Here is a 27,460-nt window from a genome sequence, read left to right on the forward strand (position 1 = left end):
GCGGGCGCCGACGCCGACGGGCCGAGCGCCGAGCGACGAGCGAGCGACACGAGCCGAGCCCGCCGCCGCCATGGGCCAGAACGACCTGATGGGCACGGCCGAGGACTTCGCCGACCAGGTGCGGCCTGCGGGCCCGCCGCCCCCGCCCCTCCCGGGCCCGCCGGCGCCCTCCGGCCTCGCCCGCGCCCCGGCCCCGCCGCCCCCCGCCCCGCCGGGGGCGCCGCGCTCGCCACCCCCCCGGGTCGGCCGGGACGCCCCCAAGCCGGCCTGCGGGCCCAGCCCGCCTCCTGCCCCGACTCCCCGGCCCCGAGCCCCAGCCCGGCGCCCCGCTCGGGGAGCCCGGCCCCCTCGGAGCTGCGCCGGGAGCGGCCGCCTCCCGCCCCCGGCGCCCCCGGCGCCCCCGTCCTGGGGGTCCTGGCGGTCCTGGGGGTCCTGGGGCGTCCTCGCGGCGCTCGGCTGTTGGCGGCCCCCGCTCGCGCTTCCTCGCCCTCGGGGGAGGCGGGTGGGCAGCGCCGGCCCCTCCGCCCGGGCTGGTGGGACTGGAGGCCCGGGAGGCCCCGGAGGGCACCCCACGTCCAGAGACCGCGGCTCCCTGCTGCTTCCTTCCCAGCGGGCCGGCCCTCGGGGTCCGCTGACCCTCCCCGCATCTCTCCCTCCCTGGCTGGACTCTGCCCCGGCCGCGTCGAGCGGGTGTCGGGACCTGGGAGGAGGGGAGGCCGCCCTGCCCGGGCTGCTCCTTCCGGAGTGCCCAGGTGGCCGGTGCCGCCCGCCCGCCGCGGTGGGCAGGTCTTCGGGCCGAGGAGGACACGGTCCCCGGCCGGGGCAGGACGGAGCGCCCGCCCCGCTTCCTGGCAAAACCTGCCCCTGCGGCCCAGGTGATGGCTGGGTGGTGCGCCCTGAACTTTTACGAGTACCCCGGTGTGCCTGCCTGCAAAGTAGCGGTCCCTGCCCGCAGGCGGACCTTGCCTGGCCCCGCGGCCATCCTTTCCTCGGTTGCTGAGTGTGTGGCTCCCCACGGTGAAGAGGGGCGAGGCTGAATTTTTAATTTCTAGGGGGGGGGTTGGGGGTGTGTGTGTTAAGCAATCGCGCCCAGGCGGAGGCTGGTTGGCAGGCCTGGATGAGTGTGTGGATCTGAAAAGCCCTATCTCCTGATCAGCGACGGGTGAACAAGATTTTCCGCCGTTCCCTGGAAGGCTGGTGTATTTTCAGTGTGGTTGTGTAACTGGGTTCTCAGAACCCCACTTTCCTAGGAGCCGGTATTTTACAGCCGGTCTGGAGGGAAGAGTGGATGAGCTCGAAAAGAGAGACGTCCCTAAGGTCACGGCTGGTGTCTGCACAGACACAATTTCAGAACCGCATCCCCGGCAAAGTGGTTCTCATCAGGGGCTCGCGAGCACCTCGTCGTCGGCCTTTGTCGGCTCGCGTTGACATAATTTTAGTGACCCAATTTTCCTTCCCCAAGTAGCAGCTCCCCAAGAAGATGGCTCCTTTTAGCCTCACGGCCTTGCTCTTCAGTCTGGAAAGCCCTGGTTTTGCAAGTGAATTTCATAACCCCATCCAGATGAAAGGACAGCAGCCCAGTGGCTGCCAGCCCCGGAGCCGTGGCCTCACCTCCTGGAAAAAAGTCCAGGCTCTTTACACAACCACCTTCTTTTCCTCTTCGCATTTTGTTTGTTTTAAGTGAAAGAAACAAGGAGCTGGAGGGGCCACGTGTGCTCCCTGCTGTTTTCCCTGAGGCACACGCGAGAGACAGTGCTGTCACTCTGCACGCCCCCCCACCCCAAGCAGGACCCCAGGGGGCCAGGGCGCTCTCTCAGGCGCTCTGTCAGGCCCTGTTGGTGGCCCTCCACGCCAGGCCCCTGGGTGGAGGTAGAGGCCCTTTTGCCTGAGGAGGGGGGTGGCGTGGGGGGCGGGACGCAGCCCTCACTCCTCACTGCAGGCAGGCCCAGGACAGGGTGCAGGCCAGGGCTGCTCTCCGTCCCCGTTGTCCACACAGGTTGGCCCCGCCAGTGAGTGTGCCTCAGAGTCCTGGGGACACTTGGAAGTCACTGATCCGGTCTGGTGACTGCTCTTTTTACCTCATCCGGTCTTCAGAAAACAAAACCAAAAATGAAATGATAGGATTTGAATCAAGAGTCTGGGCGCTGAGGATGGTACCTGGCAAGGCCCGTGGGCACCCAGCCTGGGCAGCAATGACACGGAGCCTCCCTCCCTGCCAGGCACCAGGCGGGTCCTCCATTGTCTCCCCACGTCACCCTGCCGTGTCGCCACTGTCAGCTGTGAGAAGGAGGTTGGCAGCGGCTGGTGTCTAGGTCCCACGGGCTGGGCTCCTCACCGCAGCCTCTCCTGTCAGTCCGTAGGGCGAGCCCCAGGCTCAGGGCTTCTCCGGCCGCACCTCTGGCATCACGCTCCTTGTCCTGGGCAGCAGGGTGCAGGCGCCGGGAAACTGCTGAGGGTGCTCGCTGCAGGAGGGAGGCCTTCAAGACCAGGTCAGAGGGGGCAAGGCCCGGGAACTCCGCAGTCCAGAATTGCCTCCCAGCTGGCACGGGCAGCGGGTCACATGGGCACATTTATACCAGCAAACAGGAGTATTAGCGCTTAATGGGTTCTGCCTGATGGCTCATCACCACGGTGACAGATAAGCTGCTGGGGCTTGCGCTCAGCGTGGCCTAGCATTTTCACCTGGCCTGGGGGCTGTCACCCAGGAGCGCCTCCGCCTTGGGTCTAGTGTGGGGCAGCGAGCATGGCCTGAGAGCTCACAGCCTATGGCGTGGGGCTCTGGAGTCACAGCACGTGGGTCGCCAGAGGGGCCCTGGTGCCCTCAGTGGGCTGGGGGCATTTCCTCTTGTGGCCCCCCGAGGGCTTCCTGCCCGGTGCCCTGGAGGAGAGGGTGCAGGGAGAGGAGCTGACTTACCTTTGCTTGTTGGCCAATCTGAGACGGGAGGTTAAAAGCCCCCCCACCTCTCCTGGGCAGGGGAGACGACGGGGCGCCGGTGGTTTGTGAGGCTTCTCCCGGAGGAAGGTGTGGCGCTGCGCTCCCACCTCGGCGCTTTGTCCCGCCTGGGTTTAGTGAAGAAAGCCAGGTCATCTCCACAGAGGGGGCGCACGCGCGAGTCACCCATCTGCACCCACCGACTCACTGACGTGGGCCCGATTGGGCAGTGCAGAGGCGAGCGGGGGGCCCTGTCCTGGGCCAGCAGGGCCGCGTGCCCTGAGCACCACAGGGTCCGTCTCCACGTTGTGGGGCTGCGGGCGGCTCGTGGTCCTCTGGCCTGTTGCCCTGTAACGAGGTCGCGGACGCTCCCTCATGTGCTGTCACCATGGAGGAGCCTGGAGGCGGCGCACCGGGCCCCCGCTGCTGCCGGCTCTGCCACCCAGCCCGAGAGCAGCGCACGCTCAGCAGCAGCACCTCCGGGTTGAGGGGCTCCCAGGGGCCTGAGGTGTGGGGAGCCCCCTGAAGGGGGCTGTGCTCCTCCGAGGATGAGTGGGGGGACAGGGGCCGCGGGTCGGCTGGCTGCCAGGTTGGCCTCGCTCTAGGCCACCAAGGACTTTGAAAATCAGACCCACTCCGCCCCCTCCCCCCCACGCAAAGCGCCGTCTCGCCCGCCTGTCTGCAGGGGAGGGGTCCGTTGTCTGCAGGATGGGGCTCCGGCACCCTTTAATCCTCTGCGCCCAGACACTCAAATTAAGAGTCCAGACTTGGAGCTGCTTAACCACGGCCTGTGCCTGTGGGTGGGGTGGGGGAAAGAGCGTGTGAGCTGAGGCGGTGAGACCCGAGCCCATACCAGCTGGCCAGTGCCTTGGGGCACAGCGAGGGGGAGACGTGGCGGTCGGAGGGTACATTTTCCATGTGTCTGCTGCCTCCTGGGGTCTCCCTCCCTCCCGTCTCTGGGTCTGCCTGCCTTCTCGGGGCGTGCTCATCCTCACCGTTGCTGCGCCCGGGTCCGGAGGCAGAAGCAAGGCCCACGCGGTGGCCAAGAACTGGCCACGAGGGCCACTGCCTCAGCCAAGGCCGTCTGCGCTTCCTCATGGGCCAGGGGTGGCACCGCTGCTGGGTGTTTCCAGAGCATCCGGGCCGTGAACAAGGAGGCTGCGTGGCAGCTGCCCTGCTCCTCGGCTGCTGCCCGGCCGGGTTGGCCCAGAGGACTCTCGCAGCTGCGCGCGGTCCCTGCACGCACCAGACCCCGCAGGGGCATGTCCCGGGTCTTTTTTTGAAAACGAGGTCTTCTCCTTCCCTCTGCCCTTGCTGGTTGAAGTCAGAGGGCATCTCCACCGCCGCCGGTCGGCCTGTGTCTGTGGCCACACGGGGCCGGACGGCGGGGAGCCTGGCATCTGTGTCTCATGCTGTGACTTCGGCCACCGTCCTTGGGGACCAAGGGCTGAGCAGGCCTGTGCAGAGGCTGGGGGCAGGGGGCAGCGGGGGACACCTGGCTTGTGGTACCCAGTTCTCTCCCTCCCCACACCAGCCAGCACCGCCCTCCACCGCCCACCCACACCCCGCCCTCCGCTGTGGCCCGATGCCCTCTGGCTGGGTCTGCGTGGAGGTGTGATGTTAATCTGAATGACTTTTCAAATACTCCAAATGAAGAGACGTTCTGCATACACCGTCTTCCTCCCAGGATCGCCTCTTCAGCCCTAGCCGGGGTGTGACGTTCCTTTGACAGGCCTTTGGTCAGAGTGACGACGCCCTTTAGACTCTTGCTTCCTGACACATCACTCCGTGGGTGGGTCCCCGATCTTTCCCCCCAGCTCTTGCTGTTATCATATGGCCCGGGTGTCTTTGTATCTCGGCTTGGGGCAGTTGGTAAGAGGAAGTGTGTGGGGTACACCTGAGTGACACCCGTGCCTCGGGTGGACCCTCGCTGAAGCCGCCCCCGCGGGCGTGGGTTATGGACACCGTCTCTGGCATCTGCCAGCGGTTTCCCTTGCTGCAGTTTCTTTATTGAAACATTTGTCAACCTCATTTGTTAGCGAGTTTTTCATTTGCTTTGAGCTACACAGACTTAAAAACCACCCAGAGCTTTTGAGTGGGAGTCAGACTATTTCATGCTTGCTTCCGACCGCGGCGCAGGCCCACGCCCGGACCCCCAGCTCGGCTCTGGAGGCAGGGTCGGGCTGGGGCCGGCCCGACTGGCCGTGCGTGCGGCCCAGCTGGCCTGGGGGCCCACCATGTGTCCAGCCTGAGGCCCTCTGGGCCCGGGGCCCTGCTTGTCACCCGAGTGGACTGTCTGTCGTCTTGGTGATGTGCTCAGCTCTCTGTAATCCAGGGGCTCCGAGTATGGCTGGGGGGTCCTCGGGGCCGAGCCTGGCACAGTACTGGGTGAGCCCCTCTGACCCCGCGGTTCAGCTTGCCTGTTGGTAAGAGAAGCTGGACCAGATCAGGGTTGTCTGCGGGTAGGAAAGTGGTTTTGCTCCTTGGGGGCATGTGGCCAAGTCTGGAGATGCTTTTGGTGCTCACAGCTGGAGGAAGCGGCCAGACCTTGAGTGCGGGGCACCCCGGCAGGGAGGCGGGAGCGTGAGGCGGAGACTGGCCAGGTGTCCTGGGACGGGGCCTCACCTGAGCACAGCAGCTGCGTCTCGCGCCCGCCCGCCTCCGAGGCGGCATTTGCCTCCCGAACCCGCCTGCCCCCCGGGAGAGGAAGTCGGGCATGCGGGCACCGCCGCGGGGTTCGGCGGAGGGCCGGGGGGTGGCTGACGCGCACACCCAGACCCCCTCACCCCGGTTTCCGTGGCCGCAGTTCCTCCGGGTCACCAAGCAGTACCTGCCGCACGTGGCGCGCCTGTGCCTCATCAGCACCTTCCTGGAGGACGGCATCCGCATGTGGTTCCAGTGGAGCGAGCAGCGGGACTACATCGACACCACCTGGAGCTGCGGCTACCTGCTGGCCTCGTCCTTCGTCTTCCTCAACCTGCTGGGGCAGCTGAGTGAGTGGCCCCATCCCCTCCTGTCCTGCCCGGGCTCTGCCAGCCTTGGCCGGGGCTCGGCGGAGGCCTGGGCCCTGCCTTGCAGTGGGGGAGACGGGAGGTGCGGTGGCCAGCGAGGCGCGGGGCGCCGAGACGGAAGCGCCCCACAGGAGGCCAGCAGAGGAGGCAGCGCGGGGGCTGAAGGAGGGGCGGGGGGCCTCAGGTCTCACGCTGGTCCTGGGGGGCAGAAGGGACTGGCACTGCCCAGCCTGCCCCAATGCTGGCTCTGGAAAACGCCACTCTCTGTCGTAAGAAATCCCCTTTCCTGGCCCGTGGCTTTGATAAGTAAACGCCAGTGCGCGCGCCGAGGGTGGCCTGTGCTGGCCATTCATCCTCGCAGAGGGGGTGTCTCGTGGGGTAGGCGGCTGGTGCCTGGTGCCGTGGGGTCCCCACACCGCAGCCCCGACCAGCGCCCTTATCCTTTGCAGCGGGCTGCATCCTGGTGCTGAGCAGGAACTTCGTGCAGTACGCCTGCTTCGGACTCTTTGGGATCATCGCGCTGCAGGTGAGGGCGCCAGGGGCTCCCCTTTGCCGCTCAGGGTGAGGCACGGCTTCTGCAAAGCCATCTTCGAGGCTTCGGCGTCGCTGTCCCTCCGCTGCGCTCCGCCTGGAGCTCCTCTGCTGGGAGAGGCTGAGATCCCCCGGGCATGTGAGGGCCGCCGAGTGGGTCTTCCGCCACTTTCCTGGGTGGCCTTTGGCCCGGGAGCACATCCCAAGGGCCGCCAGGACCCTGGGCGGGCTGCCCACTGGCTGCGTGCTCAGAGCCGCGTGTGCTCCAGGACACCGGCCCGGTCCGAGGCTCTCCCCAGTCCCTGAGCCGGGGGCAGCCCCGCGATCATCCGCAGCCTTGTTTTCTCCCCCGCCTGGGAAATTGGCCTGACGCTGTTGAGTCGATGCAACGAGAAAGTCATTGAAATCACTGACCCAGGTTTCCCTCTCACGCCCCTCAGACGATCGCCTACAGCATCCTGTGGGACCTGAAGTTTCTGATGAGGTAGGCGCGGCCTGCGCGGAGCGGTGGGCTCTGCTCCGGGCTGGGGCTGGTGCGGGGGGGCGGGGGCCTCCTGGGCCGACTGGCCCCTCTCGCGCGCTCCTGCGACATTAGCAGGGGTGCGAGCGTCTCTCCCGTGCTCCGTCTCACAAGGTGGGGAGCGAGTCAGTGCAATCCCACTTGCTTACTGGACCCAAAGGCCACAAGCAAGTGAAGAACAGGCCCTGCCCGCTGGGGGGTCAGGATGCACTGCGGCTGGGGGTGAGGCTTTCCCTAGGCGACTCGAGGCTGGGGTCCCGCGGACACCCTGGGCCGTGAGGGCCTGCGTGGTGCCAGGGTCTCCGGATGTGGTCGGGACCCGCATCTCTGTTCTCAGGAACCTGGCGCTGGGAGGAGGCTTGTTGCTGCTCTTGGCGGAGTCCCGCTCTGAAGGGAAGAGCATGTTTGCGGGTGTCCCCACCATGCGCGAGAGCTCCCCCAAACAGTACATGCAGCTCGGGGGCAGGGTCTTGCTGGTCTTGATGTTCATGACGCTCCTGCACTTCGACGCCAGCTTCTTTTCGGTAAGGACCTTGCTCGCTGGGCCGCCTGCCCCTGCAGCCCTTGGAGCGGTTTGGCTCAGAGGACGGGGCGGGCCCCGCTAAGGGAAGTGGCCCCAAGCAGCCCTCGCACTGAGGAGCGCCTTTGCCATGAGGAGCCAGGCCCTGCCCACCTCCTGCAGGTCGGGGTGCACGGGCCAGCCTGAGGCTCCCGACAGCTTCTGCTCAGACGCCTGGCCTGTCTTCCTCTCCATCTGCACCTTCATCGGGTACTTTGTGCCCTGTGTTGGGGGCCAGAGTTGAGGTTTTGTCCTCACGCTCCCAGCCTGTCCCCCTTGGTGCCCTGGCTGGTTTGGTGCCTGGGGCTTGCTGTCCAGGCAGGGCTGGGGACACATCTATACCTTCTCAGTGGCCCAGCTCCAGGCGCCAACCAAGCCTGGAGGTGGGCAACCACAGCCTGTGGACGAACCACAGCTTCGTCCTCGCCTCACCCTCCTGCCCCACTGTGACTCTCCTCTGACACCCCTGGGGCCACAGCCACCTGATGGGGCGCTGGGATGTGCCCCTTGGTCAAGCCAGCCGTGGCTCTTCCTCACGTCTGTCTTTTCGTGCCTCATGCCCGTGCAGATCCTCCAGAACATCGTGGGCACGGCGCTGATGGTCCTGGTGGCCGTCGGCTTCAAGACCAAGCTGGCCGCCCTGACCCTGGTCGTCTGGCTGTTCGTCATCAACGTGTACTTCAACGCCTTCTGGACCATCCCGGTCTACAAGCCCATGCACGACTTCCTCAAGTACGACTTCTTCCAGACCATGTCGGTGATCGGGGGCCTGCTCCTGGTGGTGGCCCTGGGCCCCGGGGGCGTCTCCATGGACGAGAAGAAGAAGGAGTGGTAACAGGGCCTCGCGCCTGCTGACCGCAGCCGACGAGGACTGGTTCGGGTGGATTCGAGAAAACTGCCAGCATTTATGTTTCCTCCTCCCTCCCTCCCCTGGTAAAGGCACAGATGTTTCGAGAACTTCACTTGCAGACACCTGAAGTCAATGGCTGCGTCTGCCCTGGCCCGGGCCGGTGTTGAGCCTCGCGCGGGCGGGGCGCCCTGCCCAGGCCGGCCCCGGCTCCTGGGAGCCAGCAGCTCGTCGCTGCTACCTCTCAGTCTTCTTTTAGTTTCTCTTCGTTGGGGGGTGGGGGGCCTTCGAGTGTACTGTGAGCAGATACATTTATGTATCATTCAACGCAGTCTCCCTCTTATTTTTTAAGTTTACGTTTTTAGCTAAAACTACTAAAAGATTCGGGACGGCCCGGCTGGACACCCGCACTCAGACGCCCGGTGGAGACTCGCGCCAGCGCAGCCCAGTGCTCCCGGCCCGGCCGCCAGGCTGCGTGGGGACGGCAAACGTTGAGAAACCCCAAACCCAAAGACCGAGGGCAGTGCCGGGCGGCCGGGGCTGCTGTCCGTGGCAGGTCATTCCCGAGTTGGACAGCTGGCTGGGATTGGCGCCCAGTGTTTGACGTGTAGCCTACCTGAGAGCTTTGGCAGCTTGGGGTGGGAGTGAGGGGGTCAGAAATCTTGGGGAGCCACCTGGCACCCTACCCCTCATGCCCCGGCTTGCAGCCTGCCTTTGCCACTGACCTGCTTGGGAGGAGCAGCCACCGTCCCGGGCAGTACAGGACCGCAGGCCCAGCTGTTACCTCACTTGGCCTTTCCAGAGCCGCCGACAGCGCAGAGCTCCGCCGGCGAGCGCCACCCTGTCCGTGGCTGGCAGGGCCTCCTCCCAGGCTGGGCGCTCAGCGCCCCATCTCCACGCGGCCTCCATGGCCTGCTGGTCAATTTGCCATGCTGAGCGCAGCCACGATTACTTTTTACGATTTGTGATGCCTTACCGATTGGATCTGAATCCTGTATTTAAAGTTTTCTAACATTGCCTTATACTGCGTTTCTCTTCTTGGGGGTCACGGGGTGAATGCTGCGTGGGGACTGTGCCTCTAAGGGGCCCCCACGCCCGGCTTTGTGAGTTGCGTCCTTGGAGGTCAGCAGCTGCCTCGCCTCAGAGCTGCTGCTCTGGTCTCATCAGCCGGGTGCCCCAGACAGGGCCGCCCGGGGTCACTGGGGGTGTCAGCCAGGGTGAGCTGGGGCGCCCCCATGGCCCAGGGCTTTGAAAACCTGACCCGGGTGCCCATCTCACCCAAGAGGAGCCATGGTCCCCCTGCCTGACACCCACTTGTGCCCCAGCACGGGGAGCCCCACTCTGGTGCCTGCTCCTGGTCTCCCAAGTATTTATAAGGTGAAGAGCTGCTCCAGGTCAGAGGCAGGGGACCGGGCCCCGCCGGCAGCGAAGTGGCCTGCCCGCCGCGCCCTGCCCGCCCGCGTCCTCCCCTCAGCTTGTGCCAGCCCGCGGAGTGGCCTCTGCTCCTGGCTGGTGGCAGCCTTGCCCCGTTCCTGGAGGACCTTTATTGACCCCAGGAGGCGTGGAGGACCCAGCCGGCGCCGGAGCACTCCGGGCTCCCCGGCCCTGCGCGGGGCTCGTCCAGGGCGGGCGGGCGCCTGGCCCGAGGAGGGGCGCTCCGCCAACTCTGATGCGAGCAAGACGATTTCTGAAAACTGCTTTATGTGGGAAATAGGTATAAATCTCCTTTTATGCTGTATTTTATCTTAGTTATGTTTGAAAACATTCTGATTTTGGAAACATCAAAATAAACGATGGCATTTGTTGTATTCGGTGCAGTCCCCTGGCAGCGCCTGGCCAGGTGGCCAGGGCCCTGAGGCGCGGTCGGCCACGCGCACCCCCTCGCGTTGCTGAAGACACGCAGAAGCCACATCCAGACAGAATTCTTGGGTCCCTACTGCGTCCTGGGGGTGTGGGGCACCCTGGCATCTGTGAACAGCCCCTCCTGCCCTCAGGCAGCACCTGAGAGTGGGCGCAGCAGAGCAGGGACCCGCGGGTAGGCTGGGGGACGCCTGCAGGCGGCGGGGGGAGGAGGAGGTGAGACCTGAAGGAACTCACAGGCCTTCCAGGCGTTTCTCCAGCGGCCTTCATTACCCCGCCTGTTTAAATACAACGCAGCGCGGAGCTTTGCGGCCGCAGCGTCTGAACTTCTTCTTGCAGGCGCCCGACTGCTTCTGCAGCGAGAATGGGTCGGTCTGTCGGGGGGGACTGGCCCAGCTGGGGTGAGGGCGCGCGGGCCCAGGCTTCCGGGGAGATGCCTGGGTCGGTCCCTGCCCCGTGCCCCCCACTGCGGGCTCCATGGGACGCCACGGGTTTGCTGCCCCCTCTGCCCTCTGGCTGAAGGCCACACTTGTGACCCCCCCGACCCCACCCCCACCCCACTGCTCTGCCACCGGGGAGGAGCCGTCTCGGCCTTAGAGAGGCGGCAGAGGGCAGGTCTCGACGTCCGGGCTTCCTGGCCGGCCCTCAGAACAGTGGTCTGCAAAGTGCCACCCGGCTTCCGGACAGGGGCCGGCGGGAAGCAGCCCCCCAGCTTGGGCGTGTACCCTCAGCCTGGGATGTCACTGGTGAGAAGCTTCTCTATTTTTCAAGAAGTTGCAAACGGCAGGGAAGCTGCCGCCACGCCAGCTGTCCCGGGACCCACTCACCTTCCTGCGCTTGAGGCCCACTCCTGTCCCCTCGCTGTCCCCAGGGCCCTTCTCTCGAGGGCACCTGGGCCCCTCATCGTCATCTGTCAGAAAGTCCTCAGCGCCGCCCTTGGTGTCTCCCGGGTCCTTTTCGGTGAACAGCTCAGCTGCAAGGGACGGGGTGGCGGAGCCGGCTTGGGGCTAAGTTCACATCTGTGCCGGGACTGGGGGGCAGCAAACCAGGGCCCGGGCCAGAGGCCAGGCGGGCAGCAGGTGCAACCTGCTCGCTGCTGCCGGGACGGCCCCGGAGCCACAGCAAACCGCCCAGGCCAGGAGGGACACGTTCCACTTACGTGGGTACAAGTCTGTCATGCTGTCGTCGCTGTCACTTGCGGCTGCGTTGTCGTCACTGGACGTGGGTTCCCAGAAGGCCTCTCCGGGGCGAGGGGACCCGTCGCTGTCCATCTGCCCGTCCTTCCTCCTCCTCCTCCTGTGCAGGAGGCAGGCGGGCACGTACTCCACGCCCTGCTTCTGACACTCGTCATCTGGAGGGGACCAGCACGCTGCCTGTTCTCGGGGGCTCCCACAGACCCCCCGCCCCAGCTGGAGCTCATCCCCCATCCGCACAGGCTTCTCCCATCCAGGCCCCTGAGGGAGAGGTCGACTGATCCTCACGGTCCTCACCTGCCTCACCCCCTCATGGCGGCCGGGCCCTGACTTGACACCACGTCCCTCTGCCCACGCCCAGAACCCTGTCTCCTGCTTCACCTCTGCCGCCCACCCTGGGGCCTGACAGTGGCCTGTCCGCCACCAGGACCACACGGGTGTCCTCGCAGAGCCTCGGCCATCCCCAGCCCATCTGGGCAGCCTTCTCCACTTCTCCTCACCCTCCCTTCAGGAACACGTCACCAGGGCGGCCCTTTGCTCCTTGGAACCACTCTGTCCTGAGGGGGCTTGCCCCCTTCGTGCCCCCCAGAATCCGTGGGCCCGGGAGCACCTCTGTGCTGAGGATTCCCCAACCGCCCCCGCACCCTGACACCTGCGCTTCAAATGTCCCAGGGACTGGCGGTTTCCCTGGGAGGTCGCTCTAGGGCTCACTCTCTCCAACCCGACAAGGCCCGCACCTCCCAGTTCCCCCGCGGGGCCCCTGGGGAACCTGGCCCCCCTCCCTCTCTCCCCTGCCTAATTCTCCCTGCTCGACAGCTGAAACCCGGCCACACCTGGGAACAGGGCACCGCCCCCTGCCCCTGGTGACCGCAGCCCTGTCCTGCCACCCACCCGGCCCCTGCCAGCCCTGAGGCACAGGCTGAGCTTGTCTGGCACCTCCTGTTTTACCGCTTCAGAGCAGGCCCACTTGGCCGGGTCTCCCCTCTGCTGACTCTGTCCCCACCGCCTTTCCAGCCCCCTTGCATGGTGGCGTGAAGCCGTCATCGGGCGTCTCACAGAGCCCAGGGACGGGGCCCGACCCCCAGAGCCCGGCCTCCACGGCACTCCTAGCCCATGTGTGGAGGGAGCTGGCCCCCCTCTACCCTCGCCCCTCTTGTCACTGTGCCGGAACCCCCACACCCCCACTGAGTATCAGCAGAGTGACCACTTCCGCCTTCGGGGTGCTCTTCCCGGGGGGAGGGTGGGCAGGCAGGCACCCCAACACCTGCGAGCTACTCACACTTCTGCAGGGCCCTCCGGTAGCGCCGGCCCTGGGTGTGCCTCCACACGTGCGCGGGGGACTTGTTGATGTGCCGCAGGGTGAGCCGGCAGAAGAGCTGGTGCCTGCGGGCAGGGAGAGCTGGGCTGCGGGGCACTCCCCGTGGGGGCCCAGACCAGCCGCACCCCCCCAGCTGCATCCTGCGATGGGGCCTGAGCACCCCCGTCGTCAAGGCTCCCCTGTCGTTCCAGAGGGAGTGTCTGGGGGGACCACGGACCCAGACCCAAATGGCCTCTTCTCCAGCACCTGGAAGGCAGCCTCTCCCCGCAGCCTGGGCGGGGCTGCGGCCAGGGGGGCGCCTGTCACTCCGTCAACCCCGCTCCGGCTGCACCACGGACCCGGGAAAGGATGGGAAACTCACCTGGTGCAGCACCCGGGCCGGGCCGGGCCGGGCCGGGCGCTGCGCTCGGCGAAGCCGGGCCCGGGGTGACAAGCCTCCTCACAGAAATGCGAGCGCGCAGGGGGTGGGGGCTCACCGGGGGCCCCTCCTGGACATCGGGGTCTCCAAGGAGGGCGGGTGGGCGCGGCAGGACCGACGGCGCGGGCGAGGGGGGCGCCCGGAGGGGCCACGCCTGGCGGCGGCCGCTGGGCAGCAGGGCCCGCCCTCCCCCTCCCGCGCCCCGGCCGGGCGCCCGCGCGCACTCACGGGTTCTTGGTGCTGGGCACGATGTGCGGCTCGAACGCGGCGTAGTCGAAGGCCGGGTCGGTGCGGACCAGCCGCCGGTACTTCCTGCCGCGGGTGTAGACCTGGAGCGCCGGCAGGCGGCAGGGCAGCTCGTGGCCGGTCAGCGCGCACCGCACCTGCGGGCGGGGGCGGTCAGGGCCCGGGGCCGGCGCCGGCAGGGGGGCGGTGGGGGACCCCGGGGGCCCCCCGCACCTGGCGCGCCCCGGGCTGCAGCCGCAGACTCGGGTGCTCGCGCAGGAAGGCGCGCAGGTCGGCCGGCAGCTCGCTCATGGCGCGCCGCGGGGCGGGGGCGGGGGGCGCGCGCCGGGGCCGGGGTGCGGGAGCGGGGGGCCGGGGTGCGGGCGCCGGAGCGGGGGGCGGGAGCGGGGGGCCGGAGCGGGGCCGACCACGTGGCCCGCGCGGCCCGGAAGCGGAAGCGGCAGCGGCCGGAAGCGCCGGCGGCCATGGCGGCGGCGGGGGCGCGGCGCCTGGGGCTGCGGGGCGCGGGCCCGGGGCCGCTGCTGCGGGTGAGCGCGGCGGCCCGGGGGGCCGGGCGGCCGGGGGGGGCCCCGCACCCCGGCCCGACGCGCTCGGCCGCCGCTCCGTGTCGGCAGGCCCCGGCCCGCGCCGTCGGAGGGAGCTTCCTCGGGGCCGCCCCGCGCCCAGGTGAGCGCCGAGTCCGGGCGGGGCGCGCGCCCCGCTCTGCGGGAGACACCCCGCTTCCTCGGCCTCGCAGCCGCCGCCCCGGAGGCCCGCGCCCGCCCCCGGCGCCCGCCGCGCGCTCCTCGCCGGGAAGCCCGGGGTGCGGAGGGGGCCCCGGCGGGAGGGGTGCCGGGCGCGGGGAGGGGGCCCCGCAGGCGGGCCGGGCCGCCGCCTCCCCCTCGCGGCCTGCCGCGCGCCCGGCGGACGGGCCCGGCTCGTCTGCGGGGCTCCTGGGGGCTGTTCCTCTCCAGGGCGAGGAGCGAAGGGAACGGGCGGGGGGCCCCGGGGACGCCGTCGGGAGGGTGGAGCGGCCTCTTCCCAGGCCGAGCCAGTCCCCGTCGTAGGGCCTGGGGAAGGCGGGAGGGGGGAGGAAAGCCCCGGTCAGGGGTGGCGGCCGAGCAAGGCCTGCACTCAGGGCTCCTTTACCCCGGCGAGAAGCGGCTGCTGCGAGCGCCGGGCCGGGCGCCGGGCTGCACGTGTGCTGCTGGCTGGCTCCAGACTGGGGTGCGGCCGTGCACCCCTTACTGGACTGCCTCGCAGCCTCGGCAGTCTTGCTGAGGAAGAGGCTGCTCCAGTTCTGTCTGTTCTAGGGCTTTTGACGCCATGCCAGGCGGCGCACTTCCCCGGGGGCCCCCCACGGCCCCACAGTCGCGGCAGCTCGGGCAGCTCTGCAGAAGCGCCACCCACCGCGGAGGCCGAGGCCGACTCCTTTCTCCAGTGGTTCCTGCTGCTCATTCCGGCCACTGCCTTCGGCCTGGGCACCTGGCAGGTAAAGCCTGGCCTCCCGCTCGCGGCTGAGCCCGTGGCCCTGCAGCCGCTCTCAGGCTTGTGTTTCTGCAGGTCCAGCGTCGGAAGTGGAAGCTGGGGCTGATTGCAGAGCTGGAGTCTAGGATTATGGCTGAGCCCATCCCTCTGCCCGCAGAGTGAGTGTGGGGCCGCCCCCAGGTCCCCGGTCCTGCTGGTGCCTGGTCAGCCTGGGGCGACTTACTACACGGAAAACTCTTTGACCCTGGGTTCACCCTCCTATCATGCCAGTGTACCTCGGGGCTCCCCAGCCCCCTGCGGATGGCCCCGGGAGCAGTTCTGAGCTGGTTGAGTGTGGCATCTTGACACAAGCTGTTATTTTGGAAAGTGCCTGATTCTAGTGTCCCTGCCTGTTTACAAGCATCTCCTACAGGGGCGCTGTGCACACTGTAGGCCGTGCCCCGCCTGCTGCTTGTTAACTGCACACAGGTGTTTGGGTTCTTAGGTGCTTTTTTCTTTTTTTTTTTTGGTGGGACCCTCGCCTGCGGCCGGGGATCGAACCGGCGCTGCAGAGGCTGCGGGCAGCCTCGCAGCCCAGCGCTCAACCACTGCGCCACCAAGCGAGGCCCCCGTCTTAGCTTCTTTTGACCACTGGCCTTGTGCCAGCCCAGACCTGCACTCCCACTTGGCACTGAGGGCCCAGCTCCACTTCAGGGGACACTCGTGAGCCAGCAGTCCCCTTGTGCCCTCGTCCCCCGTCCTACTTCACACCTCAGGCGGTGGCGGCCCTGGAGGGTGTCCTCCTGCCGGAAGACTTGCCTCGAGCTCCACATCTCCCCTCTGCTGTGTAGCCCGATGGAGCTGAGAAACCTGGAGTACAGGCCAGTGAGAGTCCGGGGGCACTTTGACCACTCCAAGGAACTGTACATGATGCCTCGGACCAGGGTGGACCCGGCGCGGGAGGCCGGTAGGCTCTCCTCCTCGGCAGAGACTGGTGCCTATGTGGTCACCCCCTTCCACTGCACCGACTTGGGGTGAGCAGGACATGCAGGGAGCAGAGCGGACTGACAGTTGCTGTCAGGGCACCCTCAACCCCTCACCTTGAAAGGCCCCCGGAAACCCAAAATACTCAGAGGGTAGTTCTGACATCAAGACACTCATTTACTTGCTGCTGAGCAATTTGGGGAGGTTGAAGGGGGTGATCTGGTGCCACTGTCCCGTGGCCAACACAGGACATGATGGTGGCGCTGTGTGAGGAAGGGCAAGAGCAACTTGGGGAACCTCCCCCCCCCCCAGCCCCCGGTCTGGAGGTCAGGGAAGGCTCCATGGACAGCTTGTGCAAAGAACATGCCAGGGATGGCAAGGCCCCCATTGGGTGGGCCAGGGTGGGGGGACAGCTGGGGGTGTCCTCACTGGCTGTGCATGTGGGCCACAAAGGTTGCTAGTGACCCTGGATTCCCACTTCCAAACTGGTACAGAAGGCAGTTCCTACCCATGGCAAACTGGCCACTAGAAACCCCTGGCACTATGCAGTTTCCTGGAGATGCTAAGTTTTCAAACCTCCCCCCACCCCCCTTCTGAAATGGCTTTTGCGACCCTAGAGTCACCATCCTGGTCAACAGAGGCTTCGTCCCCAGGAAGAAAGTGAACCCTGAAACTCGGCAGAAAGGCCAGGTGAGGGGCACGCTCTCCCCTCAGGTGGCGGGAACCCCACCACCTCCCCATAAGAGGCACTCACACCTTCCTTGCAGATCCAGGGTGATGTGGACCTCGTTGGCACAGTGCGGTTGACAGAAACCAGGAAACCCTTTATCCCGGAGAACAACCCAGAGAGGAACCACTGGCATTATCGGGACCTGGAAGCCATGGCCAGGCTCACAGGCGCAGACCCCATTTTCATCGACGCAGACTTCAGTACGTTGGGAGCGGCCCACCCAGACCAGCAGCTTTCCAGGACAAGTCCTTCCTCTGCAGGGAGGGGGGGCGGGGTGCTGGCTGCCAGTGACTTGGTCTTCCAAGTCATGACTGACTAAGCCAGGTCTACACTAAGAAGCTGGCCAGGCCCTGACCCACTGTCCCTGCAGGGAGCACGGTCCCTGGAGGCCCGGTTGGGGGGCAGACCAGAGTGACCCTGAGGAATGAGCACATGCAGTACATCCTGACCTGGTGAGTTGGGCCCCTCTGGCTCCCCTTTAGGCTGTTTAGGCTTCCCGCTGAGCTTCACCTTCTTGCTACCTGAGGTATGGACTCTGCGCAGCCACATCCTACCTGTGGTGTAAGAAATTCCTCCGCTGGACCCCGGGCGTGATGAGATGAGCTCAACTGGCCCTCCCCCGAGTCCTGCGGGATCCCTTGGGTACACTTCGGGAGTGTTCCGTGCTGGACCACACTGCTGGTGTTAATAATAAATGAATCTTCATACTCCACGAGCTTGTTCTGCCTGTCTCCCCACCTAAGCGAGCTTCTAAACTGGTCCGCGTGATGTCTGTTTGGGTTCACTGTTCAACCAGCGCTTGTGAAAGCCAAAACACAGCCCATCTGACCCGGCCCCTGCCCTAAAGGGGAGACAGGAGCCCTAGATTGAAACCTCACTCCCTAATGGTAATAAGCCACTCGTAATGGTAACAAGTCACCACCAACACGAAGTACCCCAGACACCGGTTGAAGCACGAAGCTTATGGTTTTTATGTACACAAGACACGACAGCGCACGCTCAGCCCAGCTTGGTGGCCAGTTCCTTAGCCTTCGCCTTTTCCAGCTTGGCGATGCGAGCCACAGACTTGGGACCCAACACGTTGCCTCCCCAATGACGGCGGATCTGCAATGACAAGGCAGGCGGTCAGCTCCTGCTGTTCTATTCGGTCCCCAAGTTGATCACCAAACAAAAGCACCCAGAAAGCTGTGTAGGACCTGCGGGCCACGTGCTCTGCTTACCTCGTCGTATCTGTCGTTGTAGTTGGTCCTGATAGCCTCCACCAGCTTGGCCAGGGCGCCCTTGTCTTCCCTAGAAGGTAGGGGGAGAATGGTGGGCCGCTGATCTCACCCTCCCAGAGCGGGGATGACTTGATTTTAGGCAGCAAATGAGCCTTTTGCCTCAGATGCAACATGACCACAAGGTTTATTCAGGTGAAGAAATTCTTGACCATCACTGGCAAAGGCTATATCTGGTTTTCAAAGCGCCAGGCAGTCCCGTCCCCATACTTACGAGTTAACCTGTGTGAAGGCAACGGTGGTACAAGTCTTCCTGTGGACCAGGCGCCCCAGCCTTGCCTTGCCCTTGATGATGCAGTAGGGGACCCCCATCTTCCGACACAGGGCGGGCAGGAAGACGACCAGCTGAAAGAGAGGGGATGCTGGGGCGGGTTCTGACCGGCAGCAGTTATTTATAAACAAGTTCGGCAGCAGTTGCTCAGGGTTAAAAAGCTCATTGATGTTGCACTTCAAGGTGTGATTCAGGAAGGAGTTCACATCATCGCAACGCCGCTCAGCACTGAGCTCTACGCCGGCCACAGCTCAAGCTCTGGTTTCCAAGCTCAACAGTGAATGCTCAGAAACAAGCCAAAAGGCTCTCAACCTGGAGGGGCAGGGGCCTCTCTCTCCTCTTTCCTGGCAGACCTACCCTCTAAACAGAAAAAAAATAAAACCAAAGGTACCTCGATGGGGTCCACATCGTGTGCAATCACCACAAGCTGGGCCTTCTTGTTCTCCACCAGGGTGGTGACGGTATTAACCCCTGCAACACAGCAGCGCAGGGCATTCAGGGGGCCACTCTAGCCACAGCACAGCCCTGCAGCAGCCCAGCTATGACTCAGGGTTAAAAAGCTCGATTTTACTCTTCACGGTGACTCCAGGTGAAGAAACTCATACATCATCGCCATCAGCCTGCCCCACAGGCCACCTGCCTTATGGAGGGCCCACTGACCTGCTCGAAGGACAGGTGGCCTCTTGGTGGGGACGTCCCCTTTGCCAGCAGCCTTCTTCTCGGCCCGGGCCAGCAACCGCTGCTTCTTCTCTTGTTTGGTCTCCGGTCTGTACTTGTGGGCCAGCTTGAGCAGTTGTGTAGCTGGGAAAACGTACCAGTCAGGCTCGCCATTCAGGCAGCGGCTGCGCTGGGCCTCCACGCCACCGCACCGCGACTTAGTTTAAGCAAGCGATGGAGCCGCAGTTCTGGAGGCCACTTGAGGCGCCCGAGGCCCACCCCAGCCTACTGGTAAGGACCCCCGCCCCCTTAAATGCTTCGAAGAAAGGCGATCACGTCCCTGCCCATTTTCCACAGCCACCCCTTGCTACTGGTTTCGTGGCACCGAACCTACCGGTCTGGCGGTCCAAGGCCTGGGTGAACTGGTTGATGGCGGGGGGCACTTTCAGCCGCTTGTAGAGAATGGCCCTTTGCCGCTGCAGCCGGATGTAGCGGGGCCATTTGACAAAGCGGGTGAGGTCCCTTTTGGGCTGGATGTCCTGTCCTGAGGAGGAGACGTGAAAGCCAAGGCTGTGAGCGAGGCGAACTCCAGTTCACCTTTAGGGCCGCGGCCAGGCTGCGCGTGCATCAGCGATCTTGGTGGTTTAAGGCGTCATCACGACCGTCCAGATAGCAAATATTCTCTCACATCATCTGCACGCCAGCACCGCGGAGACCCCTCACTTCGGCGGGCGAGGGGTGCGGCAGGCCCACGGTCTGCGCCTCTGCTCGGGCAGAGCCGGTTTTCCAGAGCAAGCTGCACCCCGAGGGCAGCGGGCCCCGAGGCCACTCGAGGGTCAGAAAGCAGCAGCATCGCGGCCCCCCTCAGGGCGCCACCAGGCCCGCGGCGGCCACAGCCGGCAGCCCCTCCCAGCAGGCCGGCTCGCGACCCAGAGCCCTCCGGGCGGAGGGGGCCCCCGTGCCGCCCCCCCGCGGGCGCTGCCCTCGCCCCCCCCACTCACCGATGCCAAAGTTCTTGGGCCTCTTCTCGAACAGGGGATTTACCACCTTCTTGGCCTCCTGCTTCTTCACGACGGCCGGGGCCGGGGCCACCTTCTTGCCCTTGGCCTTCTTTCCCTTCGGCTGGTGAGAGAAGGACCGGTCAGGCCACCCTCCCCGCCAGCCTCTGGGGAGCGGGGCCAGAGGCGCGGGGTCTCGCGCGGGCAAAGCTCACCGGCGCCGGGGGCTAACGCCTAGGCAGGCGGGGCCGGGCGCACCCCCAGCGGCAGCGGCTGACCCAGAGGCGCTCGCCCCGGCCCCGTCCGCGCCGGGTTCCGCACTGCGGCGCGGCGCCCCCGCGCCCCGCGCCCCCGGCCAAGGCCTCTGTGCCAGGCCGCGCGGGGCGGCCCTCGCGCGGGGCGGTGGCGGCGTGTCCGCGCGGCCGCGCCACGAGGCGGATGGCGGCGGATGGGGGCCGACGCCGCGGCCGCGGGGCACTCACCATCTTGGCGACGGCAGCAGAGAGAAAGGAAGGAGGATGGTGCGTAATTAGTACGCGCCGCCGAGGCCGCGAGACCTGGCCGGCGCGGGATTTCGCTCTCAGAGCGACGAGACTCCGCCCCCGGGTCGGGGCGGCGCCTGGCGCGGCGGCGGCGGGAGGCACCGGGCGGCGCGGGGCAGGTACGGGCGCCCGCGGGGCCCGGGCGCGTCCTTCTCCGGTGGTTTCCGCGGCCCGGCGCGGGGGGCGCGGGGAGGGCGGGCGCGCGGGGGGCGCGCGGGGGGGCGGGACCGCAGGCCGGGCTGGCGCCCGCGGGCCCCGCGCGCCCGGAGGCCGAGGCCCGGGAGGGCTTGGGGGCGGCCTGCGCCCGGGGCCGGCGCCCTCCGCCGAAGTGCGGGCTCGGGGGCGGGGGGCGCGGCCGGCTCTGCTCACACCGCTTGGGCCCCAGGTGCCGACGGGGCCGCGCCCCCCGCTGCCCGCCGAGGCCCCGCCATGGCGCAGCAGCGAGCCCTGCCGCAGAGCAAGGAGACGCTGCTGCAGTCGTACAACAAGCGGCTCAAGGACGACGTCAAGTCCATCATGGACAACTTCACGGAGATCATCAAGACCGCCAAGGTGGGCGCTGCGGCCTCCCGGCCTTGGGCCGCCAGGGGAGCAGGGCAGGGTCTAGAGAGGGCCCAGAAGTGGGCGGTGGCGAGCAGCGGTTGGCCGACTTCCCTCTAGGGGCTGCGGAGCTGCGTGCCTGGGCTGGGGTTCAACTTGCACCCCTTGAATGCAGAGCGTGTGCTCTGTACCAGCGGTGGGGTGCAGCGGTGAGCCACAGGCCAGGCTCTTGTCCCCACGGCCGGACGGTAAAAAACAGATAAATAAGCACATAACCCGGTTAAGTGCAGATCCTGGCGTGGCATTCTCGGGGCTCTCGCGGAATTGCGGGTTCCAGGGGTGCCCAGCACCACTCACCGGCAGGCTGGGCTTGGACTGGAGGATGCCTCAGAGTCCTCCAAGTCATCGGTCCCTGTGATGAGGGACGTGTTTACCTGTGTAAAGTGATGGGGCCTGATGTGGTAGCTGTTGTGAGGGAGGGTGAGTCACGGAGGGAAGCTGGGGAGGCCCCTGCAGGTGGGCAGAGTGGTCAGGGTCCTCTGAGTGCTGCGGCTGCCCCAAGCTGGCTGAGCTTTGCGGGAGGCCTGCTGACCTGGGAAGGCTTGTGTGTGCAGTTCGGCTAACGGCGAGAGCAAGAATGTCTGAGCCTGGAAGAGTGAGTTATGCCACTAACAGTTGGCAGGGGCAGGATTCGCACCTAGGAAGTCTGGCTCTTAATCGCTTGGGGTGCCCTGACTCCCAGACAGCATCCTAGATCTTAGGGAAGCCTAGGCCAGGTGGATGCGGCTGAATTTCCTGGACTTTGAGACAGATGACTGCAGGGGGCGCTGTTGGCTCCAGCTTTACCATCCGAGGCCTGTCCCAGCCCCAGTGGTTGGCTTGTGAACCCGGGTGGTGCCCAGTCTCCGAGGAGCAGGTGTTCTGTACATGGTCAGTCGCCTGCTGTTGCTGTCCTCCGCTCAGTAGTGTGCTAATTGCCTTCGCTGGTAACAGCGGGCCACGAGAACAGGGCTCCATACCCCAAAAGACTAGACTGAGGGCACCCTGTACCTGGCGTGGCAGCCCAGCGGGTGGGATTCCACCTCTGCTGGCGAAAGTGCCGGTCCTCTCCTTCGCACAGGACAAGCAGTGCCCGGCGTGGGGGGCTGATGGGTGATGGGCATGAGTTGACAGCTGGCCGGTGTACCCCAACCGACCCTGGGCTCCCTCATTTGTCCTCCAGATTGAGGATGAGACGCAGGTGTCCAGGGCCACCCAGGGCGAGCAGGACAACTACGAGATGCACGTGCGAGCTGCCAACATCGTGAGTCGGCAGGGGGAGGGGAGGCGCCGGGAGCTGTGGGGCCGCCGAGGGTTCCTGGGCGGGGGGCAAACCACTTCTCAGGAAACACCCTTCAGGAGGCGCGTGCGTGGGCAGCTGGCTGGACACATCGCTATGGAGAGTGCAGTGCAGTGTCAGAAGAGATGAGTCCCAGCCCTGCAGGGACAGCAGCCAGGGCAAGTCGGGAGCCGTGCCCCAGGCCCCTGCGGCTGCCCTAGGTGTCAGGGACCCCCCCTCCCCCAGAACGTAGCCTTCAGGTCCCTCAATTCTGACAGCCCCTCTGTGGAGGCCGTGCTGGAGCCCCACCTTGCAGGTGAGGAAACAGTCCAGGGCTTGCCCTGCGGTCCCCGCTCACTGCAACTGCCCGGCTCTGGTGGCCACAGGTCCGCGCTGGCGAGTCCCTCATGAAGCTGGTGTCCGACCTCAAGCAGTTCCTCATCCTCAACGACTTCCCGTCGGTGAACGAGGCCATCGACCAGCGCAACCAGCAGCTGCGCGCGCTGCAGGAGGAGTGCGACCGCAAGCTGGTCACCCTGCGGGACGAGGTCTCCATCGACCTGTACGAGCTGGAGGAGGAGTATTACTCGTCCAGGTACAAATAGCCGCACCCTGTGCGGGGGTGCCTGCGGGCTCCACCAGCCAGCATGGCCCGCCCGGCCACCCCAAAGGCCCGTCTGCTTTTCCAGGCCTTCCTGGTCTTGGCCTCAGCCTGCGCCCAGGTTCCAGAGCTGAGCCTGTGGCCCGCGCATTCGATGGACTGACAGTCGCCACCATCTCCCGGCCCGGGCAGTGCAATGAAAACAGACCTCGGGGGTGGGGAGTCTGGCAGGGGGAGGGCAGAGCTTCTGATCGGTCTTGGAGCAGGGCTTTCTGGGCCCAGATGCTCTTAGCTTTTGGGTCAATGTATAAACATTCCAGTCCACCCAGGCCACGGCCAGGATGCCTGGGGTGCCATTCTCTGTGGGCATCACCCCAAACCTCACAGTGTATGGTGGGAAGAAGGACCAAAAACTCCAAGCCAGATCAGGGGACTGTGACCCCCAAGTTCCCATTCAGCAGCCTGTCCATGGATGGAGCTCTCCCCTGCGCCAGGCTTATGCAGGCCCACTTAGAATTCTGGCACCTGAGGCTGTTTGAGCTCGGGGCCCTCAGAAGACAGGGTCCACATGCGGTTTACAGAGGGGGACACTGAGGCTGCATATAGGGAGACCCCGCAGCTCTGTCCCCTGGAAAATCCAAACTCAGTTCAGCAGACATGGAGTCCACGCCCCTCGCCCTCACGTAGACAAGGCTGGGGTGGATTTAAATGCTCCTCTGTTCCACAGAGGCTGCCGGCCTGGTCTGTCGTCTGGGGCTCAGTTTCCTGACCCTGGACTCAGTACGCCTCACGGTTCTAGCCCATCTTCTTCTCCCTGGGGAGGGATAGACTGTTCCTGCCCTGCTGGAGGATTCCAGACTTTCCCAATGGGCTCTGGCTGCTTCTAGCCCCTGGTACCCGTGGACTCAGTTGGCTGGGGTGCAGCCCCACACTCAGCCTGTCCGAGAGGGCCCGCGAGACCCTGGCGGTCTCAGGTCTTGTGGGGCCAGGTCCACAGCCCTGTTTGGTTGGCGGCAGAACCCTTCCGGCTCCCCATGCTTGTCTCCAGGGGCTGGGCTTCTGGGAGCCCCAGGGCCTGAGCACCAGGCTTCCCATGTCTTGCCTTCAGTCTCTGGTTTGCTCAGAGGGACTCCTGGGCCAGCCCCTCCTGCCTGCTGGGGCCCCCAGGTTGCACGTGCCCCAGCCCCCGCTGGCGCTCAGTCAGTGCTGCAAGCCCCGCCGGCCCCGCCTCGCTGCTCTCTGCCCCTCGCTTGCTCTTCCTCTTCCTCATGTCCTCTGCTTTCCTTGGGTCACCTCTGTGCCAGCATGGTTTCCGAGACCCAACGTTGAGAGTAGGACTCAGGAGAAAAGTCAGACGGGTGGAGGCAGATCTGTGTTCAGGGCACCCCCTGGCACTCCCAAGTCTTCCAGCAGCCCGTGAGGCTGCCGCTGTCAGCCCCACGTCAACGATGGGGAAACTGAGTCTCGGGCCTGCTGGGGTTCACCCAGGTGGTGCAGGACGGGACACCTGCAGGGCCTCTGTCTCTAACTGGCACCCCCATCGGTCTGAGCCCCAGCTATGGGAAGACCCAGAGTCACCCAAGGTCTCGGCCTTCAGGGCCTTGCCAAGTGTAGTCACCGTGGGTAGTGCAGTGACTCCAACTCTGCCCTGCAAGAGCCAGGGCGGGACATGGCCAGCAGTGCAAGGGCTGTGACCGGCAGTGGGATGGGACCCCTAGGAACCCCTCGGCCTGCTCTGGCTGGTCCGGGAAGGCGAGCTCTGGGGAGCTCCGTTGGACCCTGAGGCCAGGCCAGCCCCACACCGAGGGCAGCCCTGAGAGCAGAGGGGAGGAGGGGAGAGGCAGGTCTGGGGTGCTGTTGTGTCTCCTTAACTCTCCTATCTCGCTTTTCCTCCCTTGGCTTCCATCTCTGCCTGCTCCTGTCTCTCCCTGGGTTTCTGGTGGTGGAAAAGCTCAAGTCTTTGCGAAGCTAATGACCTGCCTCTGTGCGAAGCTTATTGGAGGCTGGACCTCGACTCAGACTCGGCCGATGGCCTCTCGGCCCCTCTGCTGGTGTCCCCGGAGCCCAGCGCGGGTCCCCTGCAGGCTGTGGCCCCTGCCCACGCGCACGCCGGCGGCCCTGGCCCCGCAGAGCACACCTGAGCCTCCCAGGCTCCCTCCCCCGGCCCGCAGGGTCTTAGGAAAGCTGCTGCTCCCCTCTGGGCCCCCACAGCCTGGCTCCGCCTGAGCCCCTGTGGGCAGCTCAGGCAGCGCCCACCCAGGATTGTTGGGGAGATGCTTCCCCAACCATACTACGTTCCTGGCCCCCTGGGTGGCCGTTTCCAGCAGTTTGTTGCATGGAGGACCTCATGGGGCAGGGAGGGCGCCTGATGTCTTCCTGACCTGAGCGTGCTGTTTAAAATCGGGGTGGCGGTATGGGGGATGGGGCTCTCACGGAGCCTGCGAGCCGCGTCCAGATAGTACCCTCAGGCCGGGCTCCCGCGCAGAGCCACACTGGCTCCCCTGTAGGCTGAGTGGCAGGGGCTGTGTGCTCCCACAGGAACAGGGGGTCCTCCTGATTCTGTGGCGCGCGCCCCCCCCCCCCGAGTCTGGCGACTTTTGTATTGCCTGTTGATTAACGTGAATAAAATCAATGCCACCCTTTGCGTAGGTTGGCTCCTCCTGTTTGTCAGCCTGGGCCACTGTCAGTCTCCCGGTGGCTTCAGGACCCCAGCCCCGGGTGTCCCTTCTCCTGGGAGGGGCCTGGGCAGGCAGACACCAGTTGGGGTCCCGGCTACATTCCTGTTTCATCCAGCTGCCTGGAACGAGGGCAAGCTGCCTTCCCTGTGGGCATCAGGTGACCAGGGCCTGACCTGCTTGCCAGTCCTCCCAGGCGTTGCTGTGGTAACCATGTATCCTGGAGAGTGGGGGTGCTGCTGTTACGGTCAGCCTGGAGGTGAGTGCAGGAGTCAGGTCTCACCTGATGGAAGCCGGGCCCCATCCCCAGCCTACTTCCTCCTTCCCCAAATACAGAGGTGACAGCCCACAGGCCAGCGCTGGGCAGGGAAAGCACAAGCTGACCTGGAAATCGTCACAGCCGGACAGAAGGAGGGCGCCTCGGGCCGTCAGTGCGAGGTGCAGCTAGCTGTTCCTCAGGCAGCCCCCCCACGCCTCCTCCCTCTCCAGCCCCCCTGGCCGAGCCCGCAGAGAAAGACTGGCTGTCTCTAGTTCTCTCTTGAGCCAGTGTCTGCCACACTATTAAGGCCCCCGTGGCCATGTTTTAAACCCTGGTCAACCCTCAGGCCTTTGCACCTTTTAATGCCCAGCATTTCATCCTGAGAATATTCAAGTACAGGGGAGACCTCCAGGATGGTGTGGACAGTCCCCAGCCCTTGCCTGAGGGCCTGCGCTGCTTGTGTATAAGCGATCTGAGTGTCACTTGCCCACCGCCTGACACCTCACCCCTAAGCACCATCCACACGTCCCTCCAAGGAGCAGGGCTCGCCAGGTCCCGTGCCTGCTCTGAATCCAGCAGCTGTATGGCATTCTAGTTCCCCCAACTGTCCAATTGTCTTTTTTTTTTTTAATTTATTCAAGAACCTGGGTACAGGCCAGAGGTGTAGGGGGTGAGAGGATTCACCAGAGACAGAAAAGGCTGAGTGACCAAAATACACTCCTGAGGGGAGCAGCAGGTGAGACAGGAGAGGTCTGCGTGCCCTGTGGGTTGCTCCGTGGCTGGCGGGCACTGCAGATGCTTGGGACAGCTTCACAGCGCTGTGCTCAACCGCCTGTGCCACCAGGGAGGCCCCTACTTGTCTTTTTACCTATTTCTATTTTGCACCACAATAAATCCTCACTGTGACCTATATGGATCAGGGTGATGGTGGAGTGGAATTCCCGATGGACTGGAGGAAGAGCCCCCAGTTTGCTTGAGGACTGGGCAGCTTCAAGGGCTGGTCTGTGTGCCTGGAACACGGGGCTGCTTTCTTAGAGACTTGGAGGGCAGGCAGTGGGGTTGGCGGGGCTCCCCACCCTGGAAGGAGCAGGAGGTGTGTTAAGTGTCCCGATGTGGGTGTGGCCTTCGGGGCACCCTCAGCACAGGCGAGTCCCCCAGAGCCCTCAAAGGGGATTTGGCAGAAAAGCACTGGGGAGAGGACCAGCTGTCTGGGGTCCCTGAAGCCACGTGCGGACATGGTCTCCAGGAAGGGGGCGGCCCATGGTTGAGACCTCAGCACCCCGCATGTGTGCCTGTGTGCAGGAAATTGTGAACTACATTCAGCAGGTTTATTGTTCAGCTTTTGTTATGCTAGAACTACCTCGTGGTGTTCTCAAGGAACGGAAGTAGCGGACTGTGGTTCCTTAGGAACTAGGATGCTCAGTGTAAGAGGAAAGAAAAAAATTAGAGTTGGAGATATGGACATCAACTTCTACCTTAACATTTAAAGAAATTAAATACAGTTGTCCCAGCTCTGTCCTTTGTCCTCTGCAATGTCCTTAAGAGAACGTCTCCCCCATGATGTTCCTGGCACCCCAATACTGTTTCCCAATAGACATCCCCCACACAAAGGAACCTGGGGAGGGGGAGGGGGAGGAGCAGGAGCCGCTCCCAACTCAGCTGCTTTTGGTCCCTGCTAGTGGCGGCTGCTCTCCAACCTCCCACCCCCAGGGAGCCTCGGCTGGCCG

At 65.2% G+C, this 27,460-nt stretch overlaps 5 protein-coding genes across 7 annotated transcripts; 3 read left to right on the top strand and 2 right to left on the bottom strand.

Annotated features, from left to right (window-relative positions):
* Positions 1-70: 70 nt before the first annotated feature.
* On the top strand, positions 71-8,388 carry SURF4 (surfeit 4; the record flags this gene model as incomplete). 2 transcript variants are annotated; one of them, XM_084236924.1, is made up of 6 exons in its annotated part: positions 71-118; positions 5,709-5,925; positions 6,393-6,469; positions 6,915-6,958; positions 7,332-7,518; positions 8,122-8,388. In XM_084236924.1, the coding sequence occupies 6 exons, from the start codon at positions 71-73 to the stop codon at positions 8,386-8,388; spliced, it is 840 nt and encodes a 279-aa protein (XP_084093050.1). The 2 variants fall into 2 exon arrangements, with proteins under 2 accessions (XP_084093050.1, XP_084093051.1); XM_084236925.1 differs by having other exon boundaries at positions 5,739-5,925.
* Positions 8,389-10,529: 2,141 nt separating this feature from the next.
* On the bottom strand, positions 10,530-13,726 carry SURF2 (surfeit 2; the record flags this gene model as incomplete). The annotated part of the gene is made up of 6 exons (XM_084236288.1): positions 10,530-10,613; positions 11,088-11,233; positions 11,420-11,611; positions 12,733-12,836; positions 13,418-13,572; positions 13,649-13,726. The coding sequence occupies 6 exons, from the start codon at positions 13,724-13,726 to the stop codon at positions 10,530-10,532; spliced, it is 759 nt and encodes a 252-aa protein (XP_084092414.1).
* Positions 13,725-17,339, top strand: SURF1 (SURF1 cytochrome c oxidase assembly factor; the record flags this gene model as incomplete). Its single annotated transcript, XM_084236289.1, has 8 exons — positions 13,725-13,770; positions 14,728-14,906; positions 14,978-15,060; positions 15,733-15,915; positions 16,483-16,555; positions 16,633-16,795; positions 16,966-17,047; positions 17,122-17,339. 8 exons carry the CDS (start codon positions 13,725-13,727, stop codon positions 17,195-17,197), a joined length of 885 nt encoding a protein of 294 aa, XP_084092415.1. The 3' UTR covers positions 17,198-17,339.
* Positions 17,340-17,561: 222 nt separating this feature from the next.
* On the bottom strand, positions 17,562-20,292 carry RPL7A (ribosomal protein L7a). Its single transcript, XM_084238550.1, has 8 exons — positions 20,281-20,292; positions 19,802-19,922; positions 19,195-19,344; positions 18,804-18,944; positions 18,535-18,614; positions 18,087-18,217; positions 17,816-17,885; positions 17,562-17,699 (listed from the first exon to the last, which is right to left on the bottom strand). Exons 1-8 carry the CDS (start codon positions 20,281-20,283, stop codon positions 17,595-17,597), a joined length of 801 nt encoding a protein of 266 aa, XP_084094676.1. The 5' UTR covers positions 20,284-20,292; the 3' UTR covers positions 17,562-17,594.
* A 477-nt stretch (positions 20,293-20,769) lies between these two features.
* MED22 (mediator complex subunit 22) lies at positions 20,770-25,034 on the top strand (the record flags this gene model as incomplete). 2 transcript variants are annotated; one of them, XM_084239152.1, is made up of 4 exons in its annotated part: positions 20,770-20,892; positions 22,103-22,183; positions 22,585-22,793; positions 24,751-25,034. In XM_084239152.1, 4 exons carry the CDS (start codon positions 20,770-20,772, stop codon positions 24,938-24,940), a joined length of 603 nt encoding a protein of 200 aa, XP_084095278.1. In that variant the 3' UTR covers positions 24,941-25,034. The 2 variants fall into 2 exon arrangements, with proteins under 2 accessions (XP_084095278.1, XP_084095279.1); XM_084239153.1 differs by lacking the exon at positions 22,103-22,183.
* Positions 25,035-27,460: the final 2,426 nt, after the last annotated feature.

The sequence above is a fragment of the Talpa europaea genome, assembly GCF_964194135.1.
Source record: "Talpa europaea genome assembly, chromosome: 7".
Taxonomy (NCBI): domain Eukaryota; kingdom Metazoa; phylum Chordata; class Mammalia; order Eulipotyphla; family Talpidae; genus Talpa; species Talpa europaea.

What these genes read in the sequence shown, in the direction of transcription:
- RPL7A (XM_084238550.1), bottom strand. An exon ending in GCCCAAGAACTTTGGCATCG is followed by an intron (nt 19,345 to 19,801) that starts GTGAGTGGGGGG and finishes TCTCCTCCTCAG; the next exon opens with GACAGGACATCCAGCCCAAA. An exon ending in GGCCTTGGACCGCCAGACCG is followed by an intron (nt 18,945 to 19,194) that starts GTAGGTTCGGTG and finishes ACGTTTTCCCAG; the next exon opens with CTACACAACTGCTCAAGCTG.